Here is a 25,315-nt window from a genome sequence, read left to right as displayed (position 1 = left end):
TAAACACTCAGATTTTGTATTTCCCTTATCTGCCACTGCTAGTTGTTTCATCTGGCAGTGGACGCTCAACAGAGAGTCGCATGCAATTCCAGCTTCCCAGTGTTGGTGCTGACCTTTAAATCCCTAAACGGCCTCGGTCCTGTATACCTGAAGAAGCGTCTCCACCCCCATTGTTCAGCCTGGATACTGAGGTCCAGCTCTGAGGGCCTTCTGGCAGTTCCCTCACTGTGAGCTGAGGTTACAGGGAACCAGGCAGAGGGCCTTCTTGGTAATGGCGCCTGCCCTGTGGAACGCTCTCCCATCAGATGTCAAAGAAATAAACAACTATCCTACTTTTAAAAGACATCTGAAGGCAGCCCTGTTTAGGGAAGTTTTTAATGTTTAATGCTGAACTGTGTTTTTAATATTCAATTGGGAGCCACCCAGAGTGGCTGGGGAAACCCAGCCAGATGGGCGGGGTATAAAATTATTATTATTATTATTATTATTATTATTATTATTATTATTATTATTATCCCCAATGAGTGTACCTCTACTGTACATGTTTATCAACACAAGTCTGACACACTCACACCTTAACTTTGTAAGTATTGTCATGTAAGGGAGGCTGGTTCTTCTAAGTTTGAGGTAGCCTGAGGAGATGTGCTCCCTCATATGGCAGCAAAGCCTGCCCATGGCCTTATTTGGCAGTCAGAAGCAGCTCTCCAATCAGCACCGGGTGTCAAGCCAGTATTTTAATTTCCCAAAGTGCCCTGAAGCACTACTACAGTGGGGAAATTAAAATGGAGGAAAATTAACACGGTGTCTCACCCCACCCACTGCTGATCAGAGGTCTCAGGGAAGGCATTGGCAATGGGTCCTGCTGGAACACAGAGACCTGGCAGCTGCCCAAGGATACTACCACATTGTGATGACCTACAAGCACAAATCAGCTCTAACATTCAAAGGAAGGCATTTCCATAACCAGTTAAACTCAAAACAACCAGCAATAATTAACTCCAGTATAGTAATAGTGGGATTTGGATGCAAACATATGCTGACATTGCCAACTAGATCAAGTGTCTCCATTTCTTACTTACTGACAGAAATGGGCTTCATTCTAAATGCCATTCCCAAGAACCTTGTTTTCCTTTCTCTGGTGTTCTAATTCTTCTTGTTAGCTACTTTTCATCCCGTTTTGAAAAGCCTTCCAGTTAAAGGAAATTCCTAACCATTGCATACCTTGCTTTGTCCCCTCAAACTTCCATCTCTTACATAGCGATGAACTGCCAAACCTAGAGAGAAGTATACTTTCTGTCTTGCTTTTGCCGATTCTGCTTCGTGATTTTGCTGCGTGCGTTTGTGGGGCGGGGTGCACTGGATCTGTCAATAATAATAAAACATAATCTCCATGCAGAAATATCTGGTGTACTGCTTTCCTGAAGAATAAGATGTCAAGTCCTTACTTCAGGGAACACCTCTACAGAAAGAAAACTTGTGTGCTGCAATTAATTTATGGTTTAAAAGCATGGCTAAGACACCCTTCTTGGTTTCTGTTAACCATATTCCAAATTCAGCAGATTGTGAAACAGCGGGCAGGAAGGAATGGAACTACCAACCCAAAAGCCAGGTCTAAAAGTTATATCTAAAGTCGAACCTGCATTGACATAATTGTTACTGACACATTTGTCTCAACAAGATGTATTGATGTTGTATTTCCTACGATTTATTTTATGGAGGCAGCGAAAACACTTTGCACATATTCTTTACTAAAGTGGATTCTTTGAACAATTTTGCCTTTTTAATATCTACTACTTAAAAAAACAATTACTGGTCACATGATACATTTATCTTTTCAAAAATAGTTTGGGTAGAATTACTTAGATGTGATTGCTTCCAAGTTAAAAATACCTCCTTGAATTTAAGATCCTACTTAGTCGGATAACTAATCACATTTCCCTTTTCTCTGCTCCTCTTTCTGCTTTGTACAGGCAAGCTAAATCAATGACTTCTCTTAAACAGTCGAAATCCCACCAGATTTCTTCTGTTATCTAGCTATTTATGCTCTGCTTATCACCAAGTCATCTGTCAGCTCCACTGAGATTGCTAACTAACAGGGTTTTGCCATATTTGGGTTGCAAACTCTATCCCAGGATCAAAACTGCATCCACAAGCCTGTCTGGTCCAGATTTTGACCAGTCTCCAGCATAAACTATCTGGTCTGTTACAGTTTTCTGTTCTTATGTCTCATATGCCTTCTTTTGTTTGTATCAGTCATCTCCATATATCCCATACAATGGACCTGAATTTCCAGGCAAATAGTTGTTTGTTTTTAGAAGTTATCTTTGTGATGAAATATATGTGGTGTGTATGATCTCTGAATTCAGCGAAGATTGTTAGGCTATGTGCTCATTGTCTTCTGGAACAAATTTCAAGCCAGTCCTTTGCAAATAAATGTTCAGAATTAATGTTGCTCAGTCAGTACAAACGGCAATTTCGTTTTTGTCCAGACTGATGTTTTTTCTATTATAGAGCTAAAAAGCAGGTTTTCCCTGTGAAAGGAGTGGAGCAAGGGCAAAACTGCTTTGACTCGTGGGAAGTGGAAAACCACCCAGACTCATGTTTTCTATGCAGAAGTGTGGATGAGCTCTTAGTTCAGCCTATTCCATCTACAGGGACATTATAAAACTGATACCAGACTTCTGAATCAGTATCTTGATTGTACTAGAAAATGTTCATTTGAATAGCACTGGTTAAAAATAAAGGAGTGAAGTCTAATTTTTGCCACAAAAGGAAACATGTATAAAGACAAGAGTGGCAATAGTTTGACACCTGCCACATAAAGTTTCAGAGGGACCAGTGGACATCAGGAATGATGATTAGGAATGATTTACAGCAGTTTCTCAAACTTGAGTCTCCAATGGGACTACAATTCCCATCACCCCTGACCAGTGGTCCTGCTAGCTTAGGGATGGTGGGAGTTGTAGTCCAAAAGTCTGGGAAACCTTGATTTACATGAATAGGGATCTGGTCTGACCTGGCCCACCAACCCCTCATAAATAATACCACTTTTCACTGTAGCTGGTTTGACCATGGCTTCGCTGACTTCTGAAGCAGCATACAGCTACTGCCATTGATAAGTGGTCAGGGTGCTCCACAAACAGGGGAAATGTTCTGTATGCTCTAAAGTGCTAGCAAAACATCTGAGCAGATTGGGGTGCTCTTTCTTGTTCTGGAAAACTCTGACCACCTCTCAATTGCTCAGCACCACCGCAGAAGGCACCAACGAAACTGCTTCGGTCACAGTGGCAGCAGCTTATGCAGTGCTGCCACAGAAACTGCTGCTGAAACTGACACGGTCACCCACTGCGGCAACCACCAAACTGCAGGCGTGATTAGAAAGTGTGTGTGTGTGTGTGTTACATTGTTGGCATGGGTGGGCATTGATGTGTTTGTGAGCATTCACAGGATAGGACTACAAGCTTGTTTTCTCCTGTTCTGGAGGGCAGGACTTGAACCAACGGCTTCAGGTTACAAGAAAGGAGATCCTGACTAAACATCAGGAAGAACTTTCTGATGGTAAAAGCTGTTCAACAGTGGAACAGACCCTCACAAGAGGTGGTGGACCTTCCTTCCTTGGAGGATTTTAAGCAGAGGTTGGTTGGCCATCTGTCATGGATGCTTTAGCTGAGATTCCTGCATCACAGGGGGTTGCACTAGATGGCCCTTTGGGTCCCTTCAACTCTATGATTCTATGACTAATTCCTGTAAGCAGAAACACCTCAGAAATTCATTTTACATTAATTTCCCATCCCACCTTACTTTAGCAGAGAAACAGTCTCTGAATTGCAGTGTAATGGAGAAAAGGAAATGGAAAACAGGCAGAAGATCAAGAAGGCACAGGACAGGGCTCAGCGCCTCACAAACATGTACAACGGTTACTAAAATGAAGAGCCTGCTACTTCTCATATCTTACTGGTGTCTCAAGGCTGCTCTTGCATGGGCAGCTGTTAATGTTGCTTAGGGAAGGTGGCTTAAGGAAGACAGCTTCTTGCTCCCTGTGGGGTTCTACCTTCCCTATCTCTCTGTGTAGGCCTTGATACAAGAGACAAACCTAGATCTTTTAAAATCACACTTTGACTAAATGTTGATTGTCAGGGGACATACGTCTAGACATAAACTGAAGCTAAGCTGACAGCTACCAAAAGAAAAGTTAAAATAATACTGGCAGTTAAACCATCTGAACTGCAGCTGACCTCAGCAAGAGCATGAAATAGGAAATATAATTTTAGAAACAACCAGCTCTTGAACCTTGACAGGATTAAATGAACACGAATTTTGATGGATTAGGAGGATTCTAGAAGCTAGATGGTGACAGCTGACAGCCAACAGGCAATTGGGGCCTTGCTTAAATGTTGTTTCCTTCAAACCCACAATCCTCCCAGAATTCTCCTTGCAAAACCACAGTCTCCACAGTCCCACATCGAAGATGAAATGAGGCCCAATTCTGATTAGTCATTTATTCTTCCTACCAGATGTGCTAAGTGTATAAATCCTTTGAGCTCTGCTGTATAGGAAACATACCATTCCTCTGTACATATACTGTATATCCCTCAACACCTTCCCATGTTGTTGGCATTAAAGGTACAATAATAGCTTTAGGGTCAGGGAGTAAGAGGAGGATATAGATGAACTGAATTGACTCTCTGTATGTGTACAGGGGCATATGCATGCAGGGGCGGCCCATCACATTTTGCTGCCTGAGGTAAAATGGTAAGGTGCCCTCACCCCAGTCAAAGTCACGCTTACTGGGATTGTGTGGTAGCAGTTTCCAGGTTCTGCTAGTGGCACCCCTGCCATGGGAGCTGCAGTGGTGGCTTCCAAGTTCTAGTATGATCTCTCTGGAACTCTGAAGCCATCACTGCAACCTTTTCTCCAATGATGTGGGGGCACTGCGTCATTGGGATGTTGCCGCCTGAGGCAACTGCTTCAGTCTGCCTCATAGGCGTGCTGGCCCTTGTATGTAGTACACTATCCATGGAAGAAAACCTATTCTCACCTCTAATGGTGAATAATTTTATTTTTCTTTAAGTTCATTTTACCCAATGAAAAAGAAACAAACACTAAGCAGAAATCTAAGTTCACCCATGCCACTGACACTACCAACAGCAAACTGTCTTGTGAAAGCTGTAAGGAAAGGTACGTTACAGCAACCCAGCCAGATGGGTGGGGTATATTTTTTATTTTTATTATAAGTTTCTATGGAGCTTGTTGCACAGAATAACATCTTTAACTTCTGGCTCAAGAATTCAGCATTCACAAGATTCCTATACAATTTCCCACAAAGTATTTTCTGTTTTCACATGTTAAAATTAAACAATCAACTATTTAAAAAGACAACATTTTAAGAATAAAAATCATTACCTTCCTCCAGGGCAACCAAATGGTCAACACTCTCCCTCTCTCTCTCGGCGTGGTTAGCAACGGCACTCCCACTTTTTGTCCTCCGAAGAACACTAAAAGCTCTGTTTATTTTTTTAAAAGACCTGCTCCTTATAGAAGAACGTTCAAAATGTCGAGCTGCAGCAAAGGGAGAGAGAGGTTTATTTTAAATAGGAATAAAATTATGTAGGTTTGGGATAAAGACCTAAATACTTGTTCTGAGAACTATTAAAGGAATACACACACACAGAGAGACACTTTTGCCCTTGCTCACAGTTACATATATCCTCCCACCCTCTTATTTCATACCTGTCGTCCCCCAAAATGGACTCGCAGGGCTTAATATTGATTAGCAATTCCACAATAGTCCCCCAAAGCAATAATTTTGCACTGGCACTGCAGAATTTCACTCTGACCAGTATAGTTCATATAACTGAAGCATTTGTAATAATATTAATGCCATGCCAAAGTCACATGATTGCAAAAAGAAAAGAAAAGCGGGGGGTGTTATGTACTGAGTTGAATAGGATCCAAACTGCAGCAATCTGATTGGTCCTCGAACAATAGGATTCAGAATGCAGCAGTCTGATTGGTCCTAGAACAATGCAGCAGTATGGTTGGTTGGCAGGAACCACCCAATCCTGCTCCAGATAGAAGTGAATCCACAACCTGATTGGCTTACAGTAGAATTCCGGAATTAGCCAATCATGTGCAGCCCATTGTGTAAATAATGTATATAAAGCAGATACTGTGAGGGGACTTTCATTCATTCCTCCTCACCACTATGAGCTGAATAAAGAGCATGAAATCACTTTGCGACTCTGAGTATATTTCAGGGGGCATTGAGAGTCTTCATTGCAAGAAGCTGTTACTCCTTCCCTGAATTTGCTGGAATAGTCTATTATCCTCTTTATTTTCAAAAAGCAGTACTAAGTCGTAACAATGTGTCTTCAAGGGCCAAATTGTTATTCTTCAAACAATACCCACTATTATAAATGTGGCCTAATGAATCCGTAACACATTCCTCCTTTTCTTGAGGGTTGATAATAAATAAACAAATTCCAAATTGAAAGATAAAAATTAACAATATATATAAGCCAGTACTACTGCGAGGAAAAAGCTGAACTGATTTTTCAATTTTTTTTGTAGGTTGCTGAAGGGGTAGACTATTTTCCTGAATCGGTGCATTTTCTGGTTCAAAAACGTTTGGCACTTTTTTTGACAGCAATTCTCTATGTTTCCAATTTTGTTCACAGATATCATATGGTATCAGTAATAACTCATAAAAAGGAGAGATTCTGTGGGCCCATGATCAGATAAGCATGCCGAAAACTGGATATTGTTATGTAGTGATATGTGATGCTCAGATAACACTGAGCTAGAATCAATAACAAAACCTGGAACTGCATTGCCAGATGTCACACAGAAGTATATGCGGAGGTGAAAGACATACAAAATGACTCGCTTCTGTATGGTATTTGACAGTTCAGGTAAGGCACATGACTTGAGAAGTTCCTGCACTTCTTGTGCAGCTTGTGCATCTCATTATTCTCATTCTACCACCCCAACGCAGTATTACAAAGCCTTTGGCTGCTTTTGTGACATCTCTATATATGCAAAATAAATGGAGAAATGTAAGGTTGGGTATGTTTGTGCTGCTAAACTTCCCCACACCATAGTGAAATCTCAAGTATTTCATCATCAGTGAGATCATATCAGAATTTGATTTTGAATGTTTCATAATGCCTTCCTGGTTTTGATGTCTAGAACATTGGTAGCACTCTTTCCACCGAAAATTTGTGTTATTTTGTACATTGTGTGACCATTAGCTGATTTATAGAGCAACCTTAACCCCTGATCTGTGCTGCTGGAGGGTGTTAAGATGCACTTGCACACACCAGCCTGGGGGTTGCGTCAATCACTATAGAGGTTCCCATGGCTTTCATGGTAAGTGTGGCACATGGAATGCTGTCACCAGCAATAGCCAGCACAGAACACCAAGATGGGATATTCATGGAGGCAGGGCAGAGATGAAACAGAGCTTGCATGAATTCACTGGATCCTAAGGCACTCTGCCCCCCCAATTTGGTGCCAGCACAGACCCAACACCCCCAAAACCCAACCCTGGGATCTGAATTGCTCTGCTAGGATCTCAAGACCCCCCCCCACAGTTTAATATCAGGTTTTTCTGCTCCCCAAAAAGTATGAAATGTCTTCTGACGAGTATATATGACAGAAGCGGGGTCATTCAGGGAGAAGTGGGCAAAATCTGAGGAGCTTCTCTCTGGTTCTTACTTCTAGTTTGGTTGCTTCTGTGGAGATCTGCAGAAGTGGCTCCTGACTGGCTGTCTTCTGAGGTGGTGCTAAAGGCTGGATTGATTAGGCCTGGCTCATCTGTCATTAAGGCGATGGTGGCAGAAGCAGAGAGCTCAGGGCCAAGGGCGGCTACAGTTAAAGGGGCATTAGAATCGGGAGATCCATCCTGCGAACGCCGTTTCCGTTCCTTGGTAAGGCCGTAATGAGATGCTCCTTTACACCTAAACAAAGGAGGGAAAGAGAAACATCATGTTGTGAAAACTGTTCAGATCTACATGAGGCAAATGGAGACAGACAATAGTGTTTGGGGGTTCTTTTTTTGTTTTTAATGAGGTGAAAGTCACAAAAAGTGTTTGACCAGAAACAACATAGGAGAGAAAAAAGAAAAGATGACTCTATCTTACCATGTTCAGTTTTCTGAGCAGACTGTTAGCTTTCATCATATTAAGTTAACAAGGCCCAGCAGTTAACATGAATTCCTTTTATTAAACAATAAATTAGACTGGACAGTGAGCAACACTATGAAAAGATTTTTGGCATGTCATGTTTCCCCAGAACTAAATAGGAGAGGGAAGGGGAAGGGGACATCTAATCATAATGGATTAAGTTATTAATTCACGTGAAAAGTCTACTTTTTGATGAAGAGCCCCATTCTAGCAACACAGGCCTGTTTGTGGCTGCAGTTCCACTGCATAGGAAACAGAGAGGCAGGTGACTGATCACAACAAAGAACGGAGCCTATAATCAGCTCTTTGTCTTTGGCTAATGAAAGAGGGCAGTGTGAGGCACGAAAGCTTGTCTATGTCAGCTTACGTTTGGGGAAAGAAAAAGCCACACACATAGGAGGCTGCTGGGCTCGACACCATGACAAACAGTGTCTGTCATAGCAGCCGTCACTTTGCGAGCGCCGTTGCATCTGCCTTCCAGATTCAGTGTTCCCACCGCCTTTGCAAAAGGCTTTCCCATAAGCTCACTGAAACAGGCCTTCCTTGTTGATCCACCTGCCGCTTAGTGAGAGTTGGGGTGCTTCGGACGGTCATAGGTTTAGGCCTGGTAACAAAAGTCTCTCCCACATAGGCTCCCCACCTGCCCTCTGGTCATATGCTCATTTTCAAGCTCCCTAGCTCAGTCGACAGAGCATGAGACTCTTAATCCCAGGGTTGTAGGTTTCAGCCCTGCGTTGGGTGAAAGATACTTGCATTGCAGGGGCTTGGACTAGATGGCCCTCCAACTCTATGATTCTATGGCAAAAAAGCAACTCTATGATTCCAATAAAAGCAAGAAGGCAAACAATGCAGGGGCACCATTTAAGGAGGGACAAAGGGACAGTCCCTCTTCCCCCAGTCACATGCATTATTCCCAAGCACACCTATGTTAGGATATAGTTCCGTTCCACCTTAAAAGGGTCAGGGCATGACTGTTGTGTATCACATGCCTGTTTACATCCAGCACAGTCTGCTGGGAACTTCCATTGTATGTTGCTTTTGCTTACTGCTGTTTTGCCGGAGACGAAGGGATGCAGACATGTTTTCCTTTGTTCCTGAACTATGCTGAATAAAGTGCTGTACAAATATGCTTGCGCATCTCTCTGTCCGCCTCTTCTGCTGTGAGGTGATTTACACACTCTGCTGACAGAGCGTGCACGGGTCTCTAAATGTATCTGAGGCTTGTGTCGCTGTTTGATGCTCTTCCGAGGGAGACCGGCTGCTGGCAGGTGGCTGGAGCCAGCTGGGGGCCTGATGCCTGCCTGATGCCCCCGTCTTCCCAGCAGTATCCCAACAACCTACACATCTGGTTATTATGAAAAATACACATGAATACACAGGCATACACACACACAACATATTCTCTTTTTTAAATTTAGTGCAAGGACATAAGAAGAGCCTGCTGGATCAGGCCCACTTAGTCCAGTATCCTGTTCACACTGCAGCCAACCAGCTGCCCATGGGAAGCTCCCAAGCAGAAGCCAAGGGCAAGAGCACTCTCTGCGCCTGTGGTTTCCAGTAATTGGTAGCATGCTGCCTCCAATTGTGAGGCAAAGCATAGTCATCTTCATGGATAGCCTTATCTTCAATGAATTTGTATATCCTCTTTCAAAGCCATATAAGTTGATAGGCATCCCTGCCTCCCATGGGAGTGATCTCCATAGTTTAACTATTTATTTTATTTGATAAAATTCATACACCGCTTGATTGTGACAAACAAACACCCTCAGAGCTCCCTGGGGAAAGGGACCACTCTGGGAATTGCAGCTGGAAGAGACGACTGGAAGAACTCCACAAGATTCTGAGACGGGAAAGTGAACAGTCATAGCTACACAACTTGCAACTCACCAGTTCAGAGGCTGAGTCTGCAAAGAGATGGTGACAAGGCTCAGAAGACCCGGAATTTAAACAAATATTATTCAAATGCGTACACACACAGTCATTTTCACAGCTTATTGTTACGTGGGAGCAATCCTCTATGGCAAAAAAATCTCTCTTGCTCATGCATGCGCACACGGTTTTCGCACTCTGAGAAATGCCTGACTGCCTCAACACGAGGAGCATTCAAGATGAATTGAATCCTTAATGAGAGTCGCACAATAACCATAAAAACCAGGCCACTCTGAGGAAATTGCCTGTCACTTATCTCCAGAACCAACCTCATTCTGCCACTGCAAAGGTTCAAAACATGCTCCTGCTTGCAATGAATTCCGCTTTTTAATCAGTCTCTAATGGGCTTGCCCCACTTTCTGTTATTGTTCTCTTTTCTGTTATTGTTCTCTTGGCTAAGGTTAGCCAATGACGTTCATACAAATGTCCTCTGTGAAGGAACTCCTGAAACAGCGGTAGCCCTTAATAAGACAATGCTGCCTTAATGTATGGAATGCATGCCAGCGAACTGCCTAATGAAGAGTGCTTTCTGCCATGCTGCTCCTTAGCTGAACTTGTTCCTCCCTGTTCTGTTTCTGCCCGGCCATTTCTTTCTTTGCCTTTCAGGGCTGGCTCACACCTAAGCCGCATGGCAGATGCTTCCAAATGTCCACTCTGCCACTGAAATTAGTAGCGCCACTTTTCGGTGCCTGTGAAGGATGCTCCTACAAGCATCTGTCACCGACACATGAAAGGGTGTTTTCACTAGGAGTTGCTAGGCAAGACACTCTATACCTCAGCTGAAGTCCCTCCATTTAAAGCACTGACTTATATTTACTTTGTAACGTTTACATGATTGTTGTGTGGATTGCAACTAAAGAATGCATGCACAACACTTTGAATACAGCAAAGTGTTATACTATGTTACCTCAGGTTAAGTACTTAATTCGTTCCAGAGGTCCGTACTTAACCTGAAATTGTTCTTAACCTGAAGCACCACTTTAGTTAATGGGGCCTCCCGCTGCTGCTGCGCCGCCGGAGCACGATTTCTGTTCTCATCCTGAAGCAAAGTTCTTAACCTGAAGCACTATTTCTGGGTTAGCAGAGTCTGTAACCTGAAGCGTATGTAACCTGAAGTGTATGTAATCTGAGGTACCACTGTACAAATGTTAAGCAGAATGATTATGATGTTTTTCCTAGTCAAGAACCACTGCACTTATTTTGAAAGTAACTTTAGACTAAATGTTGGTGACAACTCTCATGTACACCATATGTAAGGTAAAGGGACCCCTGACCATCAGGTCCAGTCATGACCAACTCTGGGGTTGCAGCGCTCATTTCACTTTATTGGCCAAGGGAGCTGGCGTACATGTGGCCAGCATGACCAAGCTGCTTCTGGCGAACCAGAGAAGTGCACGGAAACGCCATTTACCTTCCTGCCAGAGCGATACCTATTTATCTACTTGCACTTTGACCTGCTTTCGAACTGCTAGGTGGGCAGGAGCAGGACTGAGCAATGGGAGCTCACCCCATCGCGGGGATTCAAACCGCTGACCTTCCAATCGGCAAGCCCTAGGCTCTGTGGTTTAACCCACAGCGCCACCCACGTCCCTACACCATATGTAAGCCACTGCAAAGAACGACTATATTGTTGTGTATTTATATGGTGGGAAGCCCCAGGAACATGCATTACTCCTTTCAGACAAACATCTGTACCTCAAAAGTATAACACTATCTGCCATAGCAGCTACTGCTGCCTTTCAGCGACTACTTATGCTGACACTGCTTAGATAAAAGAAAACAGGATTAAGCCAATGAATTCCTCTCTTAAAAAGAACAGTGGTGCATGGCTAAGTTTGATCACACTGGAACAGTTCCTGCTTAATTTCCATATGGCTTACGGTAATTGTCTGCCTTCCAAAACAGGCCATTAAGAAACAACTTAATGACACTGCTAATAATATTTCTGCCACTGAACAGCATCACATCTCTGACAGCGCCCATCAACAGCTTTTATTTGTCCTTGGTTCAAAAGGAAGCTCATTCAGATGCTGCAAACCAGTACTACCTGGAGTGGTGGTCCACAGACTGGTGGTGATCTGCAAACCATCAGCTGCTGGTCATCAACAACTCCACTACAGTTCAGGTTGGGTGGGGTGCTTCAGGGACCAAATATGGTATTGGCCTCTGGCACATAGGGTGAGAGGAAATGGCTGATGCATCACATCAGATAGTTTGAGAAGCACCTCCTTTGGCAGCATTCCCACATGAGTGCAGCCATATGGTAGACATAACATCTGACCAGACATGATCCCACTGATGTTGTGTCCCCAACAGTTATTTGCCTGGCCATGGGCCCATTTTTTATGCGCCACATTCGTGTGAATGAGAAGCATCTTGGGTCATCAGTTGTTGCTGCTTGGTGCACAGGTAAGAAAGCACTCATGCCCTTGGTTCGAGTTGTTTGGTCCCTAACAGGTTCCTCATTTTGCATCCCCAAAAGTGAATTGTAAATAAATAGGGAGGAATGCTGTGATTCTGGTGTCGGTGTGTGTGTGTGTGTCTGGGTCTATCTCAGCCTCATCAATGGATCATGTGGTCTCCAATTCAAGCTCTGCAAAAGCTTTATATGCATCACCTCAGCAATCCTCACAATCCTATAAGGTAGGACAGTGATATTATCCCTGTAGTGTGAGGAAAAAGGCATGTGTAAACTGGAAGGACAGATCCTGAAGCTGAGGCTCCAATACTTTGGCCACCTCATGAGAAGAGAAGACTCCCTGGAAAAGACCCTGATGTTGGGAAAGATGGAGGGCACAAGGAGAAGGGGACAACAGAGGACGAGATGGTTGGACAGTGTTCTCGAAGCTACAAACGTGAGTTTGACCAAACTGTGGGAGGCAGTGGAAGACAGGAGTGCCTGGCGTGCTCTGCTCCATGGGGTCACGAAGAGTCGGACACGACTAAACGACTAAACAACAAAGAGCTAGAACTTCCCTGCTTATTTTCTACTACACAGCACCAACCTCTGCCCCAGCAAGATGTTGTTTGTGACCGATAGCAGAGGGATTGTGCCCTACTGCTGCAACAGCTAAGGATATGCGATTATGCCTGAAAAGCCTCTGTATTCCCAGTCAATTCACCACAGGCTACAGGCCGAAGGGATGGTTGCCAAAAGGCTCAATCATCTTTACTTAAAAAAACAAAGCAAGAGAGGGTGTGCCTGTTTGTCCCATGAAGATAATATTGCTATAGTTATTATGAAGTATTAAAAAATAAGAAACTGGAACAAATGCTCTTAAAATGCATGGCTGTTTCACAGTACATTGCCAATATAATCTGAAAGCTTCTAATGTCTTGCTTGACTGGGCATGAATCTGTGTTATTCTACAATCCCTTGGGTAGGGTGGGAAACGGAACCATTTCTTAGGGGGGAGAAGCCAAACTTTAAATCCAAACGATTTAGATCAAAATTCAGAGAAATTGTGCAACTAGCTTCTCATATCCAGCAAAGCTTTATATCCAGTCGACAACATGTAGATTTTGGAAAGTTCTTAATTTTGGTGGGAGGATGGGAGGATACCCCTTTTTTAAACAACATATTTCAAGCTGTACAGAAAGGACTGTCAAAAGCAGTTTGCAGGGCCAAATGTGGAAAAGGTAAATGGTGAAAATAGAGTATCACTATGTTTGAAGAAGGTATTCAGTACAGCAAAAAGAACTCTCTGTGTTGTGGCTTGGGACGGAACATGCATGGCTTTAATGTCACTGGTGCTACTACAACCATAACCCCAGACGTAACAGCATTTCCACCAACCAATCACTATCTATTGATCTAGTTTAGACTCAGTACTGAATTCCGTTTAGTGTTATGTGCACAGACCTCAGGCTTACCTGTTTCCTCATCCCTCCTTCTCCAGCACAGTTAATTACATTTTATCATTAGTCCAAAAACACCCCCCCCATAAAGTGTGGTCAGTCTTAACTACAGTTTACTGAAACACATTAGTCTCAAACTGTGGTTCCTCTGTACACTCTGTACACAAACTGTACACTTGTTCCTCTAAACTCTAGTTAAGATTAAGTGCAGTTTAGGGTTCCAATACAACGCTAAACTGTGACTAGCTGAAAGTGGAAGCAAAAGCTACCAATCCCTTCCTTGCAGCCATGGTGCAAGCCCCAGATTCATGAACAAAACACTACACCACTGTTTAGCGTTATGCTTGGCTAGATGGATCTGGTATAAGAAACCTGTGTTCTTGCAAACTGAAATTAGCAAATATATGCGCCTGTGTTACAAGAGTTACAGAATAAGCTTTAATGATTCTGTGGAAGCCCTTCTTGTACTTAGAAACTATAGCCTATTTTAGGGACAAGCCACTGGTCCATTTAGCTCAATACTGACTACACTGACTGGTAGCGACTATCCAGAGTACAGACTGGAGTCTGGTCCAACCCCAACCTAGAGATGCCAGAATTAAATCTAGAACCTTTTATGTGCAACGGAACTACATTTCCCTCCACATTCCTAGAATTTTGTGAGCATCCTGCTAGTATTATACATTCATGCTGAACATTCATAAGCATTGGCATGCCACTCTGAACACTGAGCTGTGATGACGTACGCCATCTTTCTATACTTCCTTTGACATTTCATGTTAACCTTGCAGTGCTTCTACAAGTTTTGGATTATATCAGGTCCCAGTGGGTTTCTTACCATCTCAATGCCTTCTAAAACCTCCTCTTAGTTCAGGGATGCCGAATTGGGAAGCTTGTGCCAATACACAATTGGGGCAGCAGTGCCCACATTTGAAGCATTGAATAGTTTTTAAGTGCCCTGGGCTTGGTTCGAAGCATCTTTTAAAGATTAGGCTCCAGACTTCACTGGCCTCCTGGCTCTAGTTGCTCCGAGATGCTGAGAGAAGCCCCAGGCAGATCACTGCAAACAATTGGACACTGTCTTTACACTTCTGCATTTGACGGAGCATGGTGTTAATAGCCTCCCAGAAGTCTGGATTTAGTGACATTTACCTCTGACCTCTGTGACCTTAATACCTCCGACCTTCATCCCCCACTGGCTCTTTTAGGTATCGACATTTCAACGGACAGCACGTCCCAATAGTAATGAGCAGTAAATAACCCACGTTGTCCAAAGAAAGCACATCGAATCCCGTCGTTAACGCGCCTGCAAAGGGTTGGTTAAAAGTTTAAAGAGGTAAATCAGTTGCCAAGTTGCCGGTGAGAAGGATGGAGAGGAAATATTGCAAATAAAGGTTTTTAATTAAAAACCAAAAAAAAGAAGAGGAAGAAAAGACAGACAGTGATTCTCCTGACCTGATCAATTCGCAATCTGACCTCTAGCAACTTGCAAAGAACCTTTTAAAGAACAAAAGTGAATGACAGCATGTGACTATAACCCTGTCACAGCAGGGGCTCCTTGGTTTAGAAGGAAGAAAATTATGTCTCTCTCTTTCTCTGTCTGTCAAGAAACAGTAGATTTCTACTCCAGTCTTAGCCACATGACTTGAATGTGAAAGTCTCACATTAATACTGCACACCACATTTGAACAAATTGTTTCTTGCCTTCATGATGCTGTCTGAAACATTTCCTTGTTTTTTTATATATATTTTAAATCATGATTCATGGTTTCCCAAATATTGCCCAACGTGGCTTATTTTCAAACTAAGAACACATGCAAATATCGTCACAGTCCTTCTGGAACTGTAGGCTCACATTGCCAAAGCTGACAGGTCCACAAGTGTCATCTATGAGGGGAGTACCCCTGCCTTGAGTGTAGAAGGTCTCAGGCTCAATCCCTGGTGTCCCCAGAAAGGTCTGGATAAAGCTGATGCCTGAAACCTTGGAGAGCAACTGACAGGTGTAGACAATATTGAGATAGGGTGTGACTACGATGAAGCGACTTCCTAGGTTTCCATGATGGTGGGGAAGGAAGAAGGTAGAGAGGGGATGCTGCAAGGGATGCAGCTGCCGTGTTGAGGAGACAGCAGAACGTCTGATTCTCCCATCACCCCACTTCCCTTGAGCTGGAGAGTCTCTGTAGCTTTCCTGCTCAGAAAATGAGAGCGATATAATCTGTGTCAGTTATTCTGACACACCATACCAATCTAAATATTTTATATTTACTTTTCTTTATTGGTTTCAATGAAGTCTCACTGACACAAATATTTGGGGATTTTTCCTTCATTGCCTGGGTAGAAAGTAACCACGTATTGCGTGGCATTCAACTAAGCTTTACTCAGAGGAGACCTGTTGAAATCAATGGTCCTGACTCAGGCGTGTTGATAAATTCCAAGGCGGTCTACTCTGAGTCAAAAGCAGCTGCTTACCATCCAAAGTTTCTCTCCACAAACCTTTGCCACTGAGTAAGCAATCCAGAAAATGGACAGCTCTTTAGAAATATACAGGGGGCATTTCTAATGGAGTAACTCAGGGGCTCTGATCCTTGGTTCTTCTGCACCTGGACCCAGACTTCCTGCCTCTTCACCTGGCTTTTTAAAAACTTTAATTTAAAATAATATGTTGCGTACAGGGTTGCTTTCCCTCTGAAATTTGCTTCAATTTATCTGGAAATAAATTAGTATGTGCAAATGTTATGCAAATATTGCTCATGGGCCTCTGACCCATGACATAGCAATACCCCTGCATATCTTACTTTTCTTTGAGGAAGCTCAGGGCAGCATACATGGATAACCTTGGCAGTCTCTTTCCAGGCATTAACCAGACTAGGACACACTTCTGTTTCTCCGTGTACCCAAATCAGCTACCCTAAGGCCATTATATATCTGTTATTCTACTCATGGGTATCCCCAATGGACTGCACACATATTCCAAAGCCATCACCTTTGGATGAGAGTGACTTTCACTCTCGTGTCCTGTATACCACACCGCATCAAGCATCTGATGTGCTGACAGAATGAATGCAGACATATTTAAAACAAATCCTGCTTGCTTTCTGTAAGTATAGCTGTAACAGCCTGTCAACACAGATGGCTAATCCTCCCAAAATGACCAGCTTTTAGATATATAATGCTCTTAGATCTATCATAGAAAGCACTATTCCTTATAATGTCCCAGATGGGGAAACTCTGGGGTTTTTTTACCCTGAGAATCTTAGCTTTCTCTTTTGGAAAAAAAAAACCAAAAAACACAAGCCACTAGCCCTCATGGTGTCCATTTGCAGACAGCTCCAAAATTCTGACTGAAAACAAGATTGAGCACAGGCTGAAGTCTTTATACCCATGGATATATCTAGTTTCCTTGGACTATTTATTTTTCTTCTCTTGCTTCTGGAATAGATTTGAATAGCTATATTAACAAGTCCAAATAAAAAAATTCCTTCCTGTAGCACCTTAAAGACCAACTAAGTTAGTTCTTGGTATAAGCTTTCGTGTGCATGCACACTTCTTCAGATACACGTATACATATAGTATTCTTCAGATACTATATTAACAAGTGTGTGTCTCCCCAATCCCCCAAAGGCTTCACTTTAAAATATGCTGCTTCCGCAAATTAAGTCACAAACTCTCCCACTTCCAGACACAAAAGCAATATAGACACTACAGTACTTCTCTGCAAATTCGCTTTCAAACTTGCTATTTCATGCAATGACATACTGCTGTTGGATTTTTTCTAATTGCCATGGGCCTAGCACAGTGCTGTTTTTCTAGGGAAAGAGCCGGAACTCACAATGAACACCAATGGCACCCACCAGAGAGGTGCCTGAACTGAATTCCTGTGAGTTTCCCCTGAAAAAATAAAAGCCCTGGCCTAACTTATCATCTTTCATCCACCAACATTTTCTTCAGTAACTGTTTTCTTCAGGTGTCTTCTGGACTCACAGACAGGAGGCATCTCAGAAGATCACCAAAAGTCTGACAATTTTTGCCCCACCAAACAAGGCCAGGATTAGTCCATACCAAAGGTATGTACTTTCTGGGCACTGTGGTGCTATTAACATGATGGACCTACAAGCACCACCTTATATTAGAAGCTTACAGACCTCTACACATATCTACATGCTTCCAGCTACTATCCAGAACACACCACAAAATCCATGGCCTACATCCAAGCTCTAAGGTACAACCCCCTCTGTACTTCTGGTCCATTCAACAGAGATGCACATCTTATGGGTTTCTCAGACCATAACACCCATCCAGTAAAGCAAAGAAGCAGATTAAGTAGGTCAAATTGGTATCCAGAAATTGCATATTACAGGGCAGAATAGTGACAGAAACCATTTGTTGTCATGTATAGCTCCAAAGTATCATTAAGGATCCACAGCCATTTTTGGACATTTCCTTCACACCGGCTTTGAGTGGCAGGAAAGCTCTCACTTAAATACCCCTAAAAATAAAACTGCTACTCACCAGCAACAACAGGTCACATAACGGAGACACAAAAACAAGGAGCAGGTGCTGCAACAGACAGAAATGCCAAAACTATCCCCATATATCAGAGATAAAGGTAAAGGGACTCCTGACTGTTAGGTCCAGTCATGACCGACTCTGGGGTTGCGGCGTTCATCTCGCTTTATTGGCCGAAGGAGCCGGCGTACCGCTTCCGGGTCATGTGGCCAGCATGACTAAGTTGCTTCTGGCGAACCAGAGCAGCGCACGGAAACGCCGTTTACCTTCCCGCCAGAACAGTACCTATTTATCTACTTGCACTTTGATGTGCTTTCAAACTGCTAGGTTGGCAGGAGCAGGGACCAAGCAACGGAAGCTCACCCCATTTCGGGGATTCAAACCGCCAACCTTCTGATCAGCAAGTCCTAGACTCTGTGGTTTAATCCACAGCGCCACCCGCGTCCGGCAGGGCTATTTATTCAGCTCTCAGGAACTCAGTTCCGACACCTCTCAGGTGGGCGCCACTGCCATTCTCAGAGAACGAGGGTGGTGTTCATAGTGAGTTCTGGTACCTCTTTTTCTAGAAGAATAGCACTGGGGATAGGGGAATATTTTTCACCCTAATGGCAGCATTTCTTGATGTGTCTTCATGGCCAGTGTGGTGTGGGAGTTGGAGTGCTGGACTAGAACTTAGGAGACCAGGGTTCAAGACCTCACGTGGCCATAAAGTTCACTGGAGCAGTCACCCCCACCCCCCTCACAGGGTTGCTGTGAGGATAACATGGAGAGAAAGGGAATCATGTATGCCACCTTAAGCACCTTGGAGGGAAGGTGGGATATAAACGTAATCATCAGCATCCCCATCTTCCAAGGGGCTGTGGGAAGAGGCTGGTTGGTATTTTCTTGTGAGCGAAATTGAAAAGAAAGAGACTCTCTGCCAATGAGTAATATTTCCTTCTCTAGGAACTGGTGCAGATGACGGAGTGATCTTAGGGTCTATGGGTCTGGTAGATATGCTGTCTACACTAATAATAATAATAATAATAATAATAATAATAATAATAATAATAATAATAATTTGTTATTTATACCCTGCCCATCTGCCTGGGCTTCCCCAGTCACTCTAGGCAGCTTCCAACAAAATATTAAAATACAGTAATGCATCAAACATTCAAAGCTTCCCGAAACAGGGCTGCCTTCAGATGTCTTCTAAAAGTCTGGTAGTTGTTGTTCTCTTTGACATCTGGTGGGAGGGCGTTCCACAGGGTGGGCGCCACTACCGAAAAGGCCCTCTGCCTGGTTCCCTGTAACTTGGCTTCTTGCTGTGAGGGAACCGCCAGAAGGCCCTCGGCGCTGGACCGCTTTAAAGGGCCTATCCACACTTCCATTTGCCCACAGCTTTCCCCCGGGGAAACCTGCAGTTTAGCACTGAATCGGAGCAAATGGCAACCGGGTATTCCAGGGACTACTGCTTGCTATTGCTAAAGAGAAGGCTTTCCAGGAAAAAGCGCCAGGGCAAAGGCAAAACCGCTCAGACCCATGCCTAGAAAGCACAGGTGTGGGATGGCATTAGAGCCTTCACTCTAATGCCATGGTTCCCAACGTGGGGCACACGCCCCATAGGGGAGCAATTTGATTTCTAAGGGGGGGAATTTGGAAGCTTCTTTAGACCAAGTAATGGCCTTTTAGGCTTCCTCCACGTGAATAGGAGTACCCCCCTTTTTTTTTGAATAAAAAGAATTATATGTCACGGGGGTGGGGCACCAGCATTTTAGAGATGCTTAGGTGGGGCATGGCCAAAAAAAGGTTGGGAACCACTGCTCTCATGGTATATCCCAAAGATTCCTAAGATAAGCTGCTAGCTGCTTCTTCAGACTGCTACAGTTCCCAGAATTATCTGGGGTGAGAGAATGAGAGTCAAACCATTTTAAGCCATGGGATATGTTGAGCAAAAACAGGAGGAAAAACAGCATTTCTCCCCCCAATCATGCATTATTTCTCATTTGAACAAAACAAAAGCCATCCACATAGTCACATGTGGAAAACAGGAGCTATGAAGCATAACTGATGTGTACAAACCACTCTGAAGTGGTAGAAGTGTGCATGCCTGCCAAATGCTATTTTTGTTCCCCTGGCCTTCCATGGCACAGGACACGCAAAGCAGACTCCTTCCATTAAGCAGGAATTCTCACCATTGTCTGCAAAGCTCCCCTGATGCCCAGTGGCACTGCATGGCATCCCAGGGTATAGATTTTTAATTGCTTGTCAGCATGTATTTACTGAGCGGCGGAAACATCTCAACAACCAATAGCTGGAGAAACCTGGATGAAAATAAGTTTGCATTAATTGCAAACGAACCTCCCCCCCCCCAAGAGACTTTTCGTATATTTCAAGGAGTTATTTGATACAGCAGCCATCAAATAACTGACCTGGATATTGAAGATAGATTGCAAAGGATGAAATTTGATGACAGAGAAGCAGGGAGTGAAACATATTCTCAGAATTTGTATCTGGTCTGAATTAGGGTTCATTATTATTTTTTACCAGTAAGTAATTTAGGGTAGGTCATGTATCTCCATGTTATGACTTCTTACAGATATCATAGTGTATGGTGAGTGACCAGCATGTTGATTCAATCACTGACAAACCACATCGTCCAGCTGGAAGAAGGGAGTAAATCCTTGTTTCGCTTCCTCCTAGCAGGGTGGATAAGTGGAATCCCCATGGGAATTAGGGGAAGCTTTGTGCTTGTAAAGTAATAGTAGGTCAAAACCCTTGCAAGGGTTAATGAGGACATCCTGCTTCAAGAACTGTCTGTCTAACAGTAGCAACAAATGTTTGGAAGTCCCCTTGTTGGCGTTATAGCTGAAGAATGGTTAAGTATATAGAGCTGTATCACCATTCCCCAAGCTGGTGCCCTCCAGACTTTGCTGGAGGGCACCAGCTTGCAGTAAACTGAAATATGCATTAATCTGATTTATGGGCGTACGTAGCTGCCAGTTTCAGTTTCTCTCTGTTTCTCATTTATTCCTTTGCTGCATTTTTGCGTCAAGTTTGTGATTTTAAAAAAGCCCTAGTGAAAATTTATCAGCGTTTTAGTGCAGCGTTCTCCTAGATGCATTTTTGTATCCAGTCTTGCCAAATATTTTGCAAACAATTTTTGCATTTTGAACTGCATTTTGTCCCTAACATATGCATTCCTATACACGTCTTTTGGTTGAAGAACCTCACTGCAAAATTTGGAAAGGTGTGAACCTCGAAGGATAGCTGTGTTTCAGTTTGCATACTGGAAGTTGAATGCACTAGATTTGTATTAAATTGAAAGCCCAGCCAAATTTCTCCCCCTTCCGTAATCTGGTCTGCTACTGGCATGCAGCTAATGAGACTTTACATCTACTCTCCATCTGAAAGGTCTCGGTTCTACTACAGTTGCCAAATTCAAAAGCTGTGCACATGCAATGTGAAATGTAGCAACCATTACTGTCCACTCTTATCATCTTCATGTCTTGGATGGATACAACAAGAATGTCCTGGAATTTAATCTCTTCTGGGAGAAGGAAATTTGGAAGGAAAAAAGGCTCATTGGTGATGGTGGCAAAACAACACTTATGACCCAAGCAATGTTCCAAATCATGAGATTAAGCAGTTGTCCAAAAAGTACACACTGCACATTTAGCGAGGAAGAACAGCAGACAAAAACAAAGGACAAACATTCATGTAATAATGTTAGAGCAGATTCTGGCTTTCAAAACACACACACACACACACACACACACACACACACACACACACACACAATTCTAGGAGAGCCTCCCAGGTGTTAAAAAGTAGAATTAAGACACTAGTTTTACGTGAACATGACATGGCCAGAACATATAGTCACGTCCCTTCAAACCCCAGCTGCTGGGAACAGCTGCGCTTCCAAAGGGAATGAGGGATGTACAAAAATATCAACAAATTTCATACGTGTACAAATAGTCAAAATTCAGATGCAAAACCCTTTCTAATCCAAGGTTGGCCCAACCAAACAACTCAAGAGGTCAGCTGGAGTTGCTGCACTTTAAAGCAGGGTGAGCCTGCAACCCGCCACATATTGTTGGACTACAACTTCCATCGTTCCTCACTATTGGCAATGCTGACTGTGGCTGATGGGGTTTGGAATCCAACATCATGTGGGGCTGCATGTTCCCCACACCTGATTTAAGGGCATCGCCCTAATCTCAATATAGAGGAAATGGTAATGGTCTTCAGTGTTTGAGGTCTAAGGTTTACAGGTTCAAATAAAAAAACTATATAATACATTTTTCATTTATGGCATTGTAATGATGCTCCATTTGTAAAGTTTCCTGTTTAACCTCAAACCACACCAACAAGATGTCAACAAACTTGTCTTCTCCTGTGTTTTGGATCAGTTGTCAAAAAAAATTGCACATTAGCCAGCTTATTCCAAGCAGAGTCCAAGAAAAATCAGAGGCCAGCTTAATGTTTTCCTTGTGTAGCTATATCAAGGGTAATACAAGATTAAATTTGGATCCCGGAAGAAGATAAATGAATATTGCATTCCTTGACCATTACACAAGGTCTCTCAAGTCCAATGCAATGGGAAGGCCCAAAATGTATGCAAGTACATAAAAAATACACACACAAAGGCATGTGAATCCCATATTTTCCTTCTGCCGACTCCTTCCGTTGGAATTCAGCTTTGCCAAAGGAAGGAGATCTTGCAGAATGAAGAGAAAAGATAGTAGACCTGTAAATACAACCCTTTGCATTTCTCAAAATAAGAATTTAATATTCAAGGCTGAATCTTGAGCAAGGATGGTATATGGTTCTCTCCCCCCAGCAAATTATATATATATTATCCTGATTTGAGAGCAGATGTGTAGTGTAGTCTTTGAAGATAATGAACAAACTAATTCACTTCCTAACTCACTTCCTAAATAGTTGGAATGGCAGAATTCATTCCACTGCAATATTCATTAATCTGGTTGTCCTTGGAAATATGGACATATAGTTAAACTTCAATGACTTAATGGGGAGTCAATAGGGTATTTCCCAATGAGCTAGAATCAGGAACTTTGAGAATGGGTACTCCAAAGTAAGCTGGTTATTTAGAAAACAACAACAACTGAAAAGTGGATATTTACTACTCTCTGCCTAAACAGGGGGGCCATTTTTTTGTCCTGCCTGCAACAACAACAACATAACACCCCCCTTGGGGAAGAGTGAATAAGGGCAATAGTTGTCAGAAAAGTCTCAGTATATCAACTGGAAATGATCCATAACATTTTCTGCTAGGAAATCACAATGTTTTAGTATAGTCTGTTTCTGGGTAGAAAACAACGCCTTGAACTTCATTTGCTATAAGTCAGGCAGCCTGCTAGGACTACCTGCATCTAGTTTCACTGAAGACCACTGGCATCTGTTACCGGATCCCTTTTCTCTAATAGAAGAACTTTTTTTCTTTATAGGAGAGGGATGGGTTTCAGCTGGTAGGGTGCCAAAAGAATCAAAGAGGTCTGCTTGCAACAATTAAAGAAGGGGTAGTCTCGTGGCTGAGCACGCCAATATCATGTTTGGTACATCTTATGCCAGCAAAGCGTGTTAGACCACACTTGGGATGTAAGAACTCTACTGCCTCTTCAGACAGACTGTGCTGTGGGCCTGAAGGATGGTGAAGTGAGCATCTAGGCTTGTTGAATGCAAGATTCACTGGGCAACAATGAATGATGGGAAAATGTAGGTCAGAAGCTATTAACTAAGGTTTGATTTCCCCTCGTCAGTTTTGTTCTTTTAGATCTATCTTATCCTGCAAACTAATGGCCTCATTTTTCATCATCCCCATCTATAAAATTGCATTCAAAACTAATTTATTTGCTGCATTTCAGTTCAGCTGTCAAAATGCCTTTACGTATACTTTGTTATCTAACTGATGTGCCCTCCACTGTACTTAAATCTATGAATACATAAAGCTACTACGTTCTAATCTCCTTTGTGCATCTGATGAATCAGTCTGTTGAGCATGAAAGTTTATGAACTAAGAAATAAGTTACGTCCAAACTTCCAGTTATAGAGAAATACTTTAGGGCTGGCAATCACCATCTCCCCATTGAATCTTCTAAGTGGTGCATGGTTGAAAAGACATGTAGCAAGACATCACCAGTTTGCATTTCCCCACCCACTTCAAGCGGGAAGCAGTGAAATGGTGTCTGGAAGTAGAAATTTCAACTACATGTTACCAGAGTGTTGAAAAATGATGCATGGCTCAGCAGCACCCATGCATCTCCCTGTAATGAACTGAATGGAAGTAAGTTGCATTGGGACTTACATCTAAATAAACATGTTAACAAGCTATAAACCACTTAACTGAGACTTGATGGTACAAATTAACAGAGCAGTTTGACTGAACACCTATTACTGGAAACAATCTTTCACTGTATAAAGTGCCAGAGGCCTTGAACCAGATGTTCAGACTCCGCTCACTATGCCCGAAAGGGGAAATCACTGGTGCCTTAAGCTAGCTACCCACTGCTGCCAATATGGGCCAGGAGGAGGTACTGCAGCTCATTCAGAAGTTTGCCATGGGGTTCAAGGGGCCTTATAGCTGGTCCATATAGCCAAATCCAAAGCAAGTCCTGCTGAGTTCATGTTACTTCTCAAAGAATGTGAGCGCAGAACCACAGACCTAGGTGCAGAATGGGGAACATCCAGAAATGTTAAACACCACTCTATTTGTGAGCAGTTTCTTTATGCATAGAGTGTCCAGTCATTGCTGTAGAGGTGCAACCACTGCCAAGGAGTCAAGCTGACTGGCTATGTTGCTGGTGAGCAGTGTGGGGTTATGCTTGCATACCTGG

At 43.1% G+C, this 25,315-nt stretch overlaps 1 protein-coding gene across 7 annotated transcripts in view; it reads right to left on the bottom strand.

The window, feature by feature from the left end:
• LNX1 (ligand of numb-protein X 1) overlaps window positions 1–25,315 on the bottom strand; it is a 120,600-nt gene that overhangs the window by 34,050 nt on the left and 61,235 nt on the right. For 5 of the 7 annotated variants that reach the window (XM_081208825.1, XM_081208826.1, XM_081208827.1 and 2 more), the window contains 3 exons: window positions 7,717–7,958; window positions 5,404–5,559; window positions 1,222–1,362 (listed from right to left, as the gene is read on the bottom strand). In XM_081208825.1, coding sequence (XP_081064951.1) covers window positions 1,222–1,362; window positions 5,404–5,559; window positions 7,717–7,958 — 539 coding nt within the window. The remainder of the gene's footprint in view (window positions 1–1,221; window positions 1,363–5,403; window positions 5,560–7,716; window positions 7,959–25,315) is intronic. The other 2 variants (XM_081208828.1, XM_081208830.1) reach the window with 1 other exon arrangement.

Source organism: Podarcis bocagei (genome assembly GCF_964188305.1).
Source record: "Podarcis bocagei genome assembly, chromosome: 9".
Taxonomy (NCBI): Eukaryota; Metazoa; Chordata; class Lepidosauria; order Squamata; family Lacertidae; genus Podarcis; species Podarcis bocagei.
Note: the sequence above shows the minus strand (reverse complement) of the source record. Positions and strands in the feature narration are given on the sequence as shown.